A 4,725-nucleotide genomic window follows, 5' to 3' on the forward strand; every position below is an offset into this window, starting at 1 on the left:
ACCTCCACTACTGCCTCAAAGGGCCCGACTGTTAGTTGTCCAGGAGCAAAGCCGAGGTGGAGGCGGTATGCCCGTAGCGTTGAGGTGGAGGTGGGTATGCCCGTCCGTTTAGTGCCATTCATTTGATGATCCGTGTTGAGGTTCCCTTTAAATCGAGTGACCAAATTAGATTTCTCCATGTCTACCGACCTCCTGTGTATTTTACTCCCAAATCGCAGGAAAGAGCCCCCGTGTCTCGCTTCGTGGAATCCTTTTCCAAAAAAGCGAAAGCGGTTTCCGTCCGGTGAACACTCCACGTCTGAGACGTCTCTCTCTCTCCACTGATCACCCACCTCACTCCGCGCCCTCTACTTTCGTCTCCCCTACCCTTCGCCCCCGTCCTCTCTCTGCTCCATTACGGGAAAAAAGCCGACACCATAGACGGAAAGGCACGGAGCGGGGCACGAAAGCCCGCGCAAGATCCTCACCCTTTCCGGCGGATTTGACGGCCCGCATTCCCCTCCCCCGGGAGCCGGCCGTTCGTACTCCACTACGCGCCGTAGCGGGCGGTTACACGAGTGTGTATATCACGCCAGGCTCCCGGGCCGTCAACGGCTACCCGCGCCCGCCCCTCCCTCCCATGGAACAGGGGGCAGCGCGGCAAGACGAGGCACGCAAGGAGCGGGAGGCGCCGCCGCCGGTCCCTTTCCCCAGGGTGAGCTCGCTCGCTCGCTTCTCCCCGTTTCTTGCTCGCGCGCCGCCGTCTCGAGACGGATCCGGCGCGTTCTGGGTGGTTCTTGGCGTGGGATTTGGGGGCCGCCTGGGGGGAAAGGGGCCTCCGTTCAGGGAATGCTAATGCGCTTCGGGGATTGGGCTGAATTGAACAACCGAAAACCCCCAAATGCGCCTTCTTTAATCGTAGGCCCTGATCGAATCTAGTAGGCAAACATTATGCCTATTTGGGCTTTTCTTTAATTATTAGTCTGGGTCGGTCTGTGCAGAGTTGAACTTGTGTAGGAGCCGTGCCGAAAATTTGGGAAACTTTCAATGCAACATCGGGAGAGCGAAAATCGCAACTGTTCTAGTCATGTTAGTGTTAGACCTACACTCTTGCACGATTGTACTACTTGTCAACTCAGAGAAGCGCATTACCTGGTTCATTTTTAGGAAGAACCGATCTGGTTTATGCTTCTCGTCTGTCTTTCTTTATTGCAATGCTATCATCAGTCACAAACGTGCTGGTGAACTATGGTACCAAAATGCTCGAAATGTTTATTTTCACTGCGGACAAAACAGTTAAGAAACTTAACATTTCTTGTAGGAAAACGAGGAGGAGAGAAATCTGAAGCTACCCTCTCGTGTACGTGCTTCTATTTGCAGTATTCAGTTGTGATTTCCAGTTTCCTGGTTTTCCTTGCTGAGAAAACCTGAAGACCACAATCGTCTGGATTTTTTAATTTCTACTTCTCTGTATAGGTGGTTTCTTTGTTCTTTGGCGGTGATATCTCAACAACAGCACAGTCATTTGAGAAATGGGTGTCGCTGGTACGTTTGCGGAGCGGGACATTTCGCCCATCTGGGTTCCCACGTCGCAATTCAAAGATTGAAGTGATGCCAAGTGGAAGCTTCTCACTTTTTGGCAGCGCAGACTTAAGGTTGCTTGCCTAAATTCATCTACATCCTAGTCATGATTATTTCTCAATTGATTATCTGGTGTCGCTAAACTAAACAAGTGACCTTAATCTACTTGTTGGATAAAGCTACTGTAGAAACGTTATGCTGATTTATCCAAAGAACCTTCTGATGCAAATCTCGTATATGCAAATAGGTTATGGAACCTTACTTGAATACTCACCTGGGGAACATGATTGAATCCTCTTTTCAGTTTCTCTACTTTCCAGAGTTAACTAGAGAACATGCTAAATACCAACACATTGATACCTCGACTTCATTTTGGTGTAATGTTAGGTTAGATTGTATATTTAACTGTATATTTTTTCCTCTCCACGAAAATACTCTTAACTCTGCTATATTAAGATAATACATTACACACAGGTATAACTCTGCTTAAGCCTTCAGAGTCATCTTAGTTTGCCGGATTCTATTTTGACTAATGATTAATTCAACACTCATCCTTTACAACCTAACTGGATATAATGGTTCATATTGATTACTGTTTAGTTCTGACCTTATGCCAGCATGCAGTACATGTATACCATGTGTTGATCTGCATTGTATTGATATTCTCCAACCAAGAAACTTTTTTTATATAAAAGAACGATGACAGTAGAGGCAAGACTCCATTAGTAGAATAATAATCTGCCTACGGTTTGCAGAAAACCAATTACCCATGATGGCATCTTCTACATTTTTATTTGTTTAGTTGTGTAAATAAAAATCTAAATGTTACCTTGTGATTTTGTTTAGTAGTAGTATGTAGGGATTTGTTTCCTTATGCCACATAAATGATCATAAGCTTGCAAATCAACGTTCTATGCTCGTTGTGCTAATGCTCTATCATTGTTTTGCTACTGTGCTCTGCTCTGCTCACTATAGGGAGGAAGTGATTAAAGCAGAAGCGGCGAGCAGAGAAAAGAATCCTACGCTTGATCAGCCTCCTGAAATAAGCTTGTGGGAGAGGCTTGGGAATGCTTCTGCATTGGACATTGAATCATCTGGCTTTTCATGGAATATGCTGTCATCTCTGCACCATACAGAACACAGTAGTAGTTCAGAACACTCTGAAGATGAGATGACTAAAGCTCTTGAGGTTTGTTGCTGTCTGTTGTCATGCCGATTTGTATTCTTCCTAGGTTGCTAGTGAGAAAAATAAGTTGAGTTTATACACTCTTTTTCACATCCGAGATCAACTTTCAAGGCAGTTGTTGGGGCTCCAACATGGATTAACATTTTGTAGATTAGGCCTAAATCATATTCTTCTTCTGTAGTTTAATATTTGTTTACTCGTTCAATTAACATGCTGCTTTCTTCTTCCTCCTTTATAGATGACTGTGAACTCTGGTGGCGTTGTGTTCTTTGCTCTATTTAGTGCTTTAGGTAACAATGGTTTACCAAAAGAAGAAGCAGCTGTTATAAAGTTTGCAGCATCAAAGATGGCGACACAGGCAGAACTTTTGGGATATGAATTTGCACGGTTGCTTGGAGTCCAGACACCACAAGTAAATTTGAACACCCAGTGAATACTTTAAACTTATTTTGTGTCAACCATTATCATTGGATTTCTTATCCAGCTTCATCTAAAACTGCAGGCCAGGGTAGTGCATAATTCTAGCCTGGAGTGGCAGGAGATAAAACATGCTGCAGAAGAAGCAAGAGCAATAGCGGTTTCAAATAATGATGAGCTTGGTGAGATGACTTGCTCAGAGTTGTTGGAAGCTCTTGAGCTAAGCCGATGTCTTCTTCTAATGAGGTACTGCTAGCCTTAGTAAAAATATGATGATGCATGCATTTTCTCACTCTGAACTGCATATAAGATGTTAATTGTCACCTTGTTTGCCAGTTATATTCATGGCTCACCCCTGCTAGAGAGTCCAAAGGCATTCAGTTCACGGCAAGCTGCATGTGTTACTTCTTCATCCCTTGGAAGGGTCTTGATGCTAGACCTGATACTCAGGAATGAGGATAGGCTCCCATGCCGTCAGCTTGGTTGGCGTGGCAATCCGGCAAACTTGATGATTTCAGATAGATCATCCTTGCCCAGTATGGACAGATTTGAGGACTCGAAGAGCACTTCGGAAAGCTCCAATCCACTGCTTTCTAATATTTTCCAAAAAGAAATACGGTTCCACTCTGCAAATGGAAGATTAGATTCTTTGGAGGTGGACCTAATGTCACGAACAGCAGATGCACTGAAAAGTGTACAAGAAAATGCTGAAAGTGCGAGCGGGACTTTCCACATTGTAGCAATTGACACTGGGGTGCCCCGTCGCCCACCTGCAGGGAGACGTGTCAAAGATCATGAACGGTATCCCAAAGTTGTAGAGCTCATTTTGAATAACTCGGAGCACTCCTCAAATATCTTATATGAAATTTCCGGTGGTAAGCTTGGGATTCCTGGACCTGATGAGGCAATCACTTCCACTGATTCTTGTTGCTCTCTTTCTGATGAAGACAATGCTGCTGCGATTCACGAATTCCGAGTGGCATTTCGTGCAGCTCTTAGGGATCTGGAGGGTTTCCATCTATTTCTTCTCCAGCTATACCAAAAATTGGATAGCGTTCTGCGAGTTTTCTCGTCCATAATTACTAAAAGCTCTGAGGAATCTGACCATAATGATATTGCAATTTCTGATTTCCCATCTCCGGGAGCCAGCTACAGTACTCCTTGTCCATCTAATAAGCACGTGAACATCGAGTCTCATAGTGAGACTGGAACGCAAAAAAATGGCACAAAAACGTCTTCTGTGGGATCCCGCGGAAGCTCTGATTCTCCTATGTCCAGGGACAGTTGGAGCGGTAAACACTTGAAGGGGAGTGCAGATGCTCCCCGAAGTAGAATGACAATGAGACTTCGTGATTTTTACAAGACTCCGAAGGTAAGCGCTTCTTTTGATTTAAAATTTCCTAAGGATTCCTTTGCATTACATTCCGTTGGAAATTTTTCGTCCACTCAAAACTCTTGTAAAGTATCTTCTTTTCCTGTGGTAGCGATCAAACAAACGTCGTTGCAAATAAAATCCTGTGGGATTCTTATGTTATTCCTGTTCAGTGCAATTTTTTCGATCA

At 44.4% G+C, this 4,725-nt stretch overlaps 1 protein-coding gene across 1 annotated transcript in view; it reads left to right on the forward strand.

Annotated features, from left to right (window-relative positions):
* The first annotated feature begins 353 nt into the window (after window positions 1-353).
* Window positions 354-4,725, forward strand: part of LOC119344844 (dual specificity protein phosphatase PHS1-like) — a 6,512-nt gene continuing 2,140 nt past the window's right edge. The window contains exons 1-7 of the mRNA XM_037615161.1: window positions 354-694; window positions 1,301-1,339; window positions 1,456-1,634; window positions 2,536-2,749; window positions 2,985-3,158; window positions 3,249-3,409; window positions 3,500-4,535. Coding sequence (XP_037471058.1) covers window positions 620-694; window positions 1,301-1,339; window positions 1,456-1,634; window positions 2,536-2,749; window positions 2,985-3,158; window positions 3,249-3,409; window positions 3,500-4,535 — 1,878 coding nt within the window. The 5' untranslated portion in view covers window positions 354-619. The remainder of the gene's footprint in view (window positions 695-1,300; window positions 1,340-1,455; window positions 1,635-2,535; window positions 2,750-2,984; window positions 3,159-3,248; window positions 3,410-3,499; window positions 4,536-4,725) is intronic.

The sequence above is a fragment of the Triticum dicoccoides genome, chromosome 1B (assembly GCF_002162155.2).
Source record: "Triticum dicoccoides isolate Atlit2015 ecotype Zavitan chromosome 1B, WEW_v2.0, whole genome shotgun sequence".
NCBI lineage: Eukaryota > Viridiplantae > Streptophyta > Magnoliopsida > Poales > Poaceae > Triticum > Triticum dicoccoides.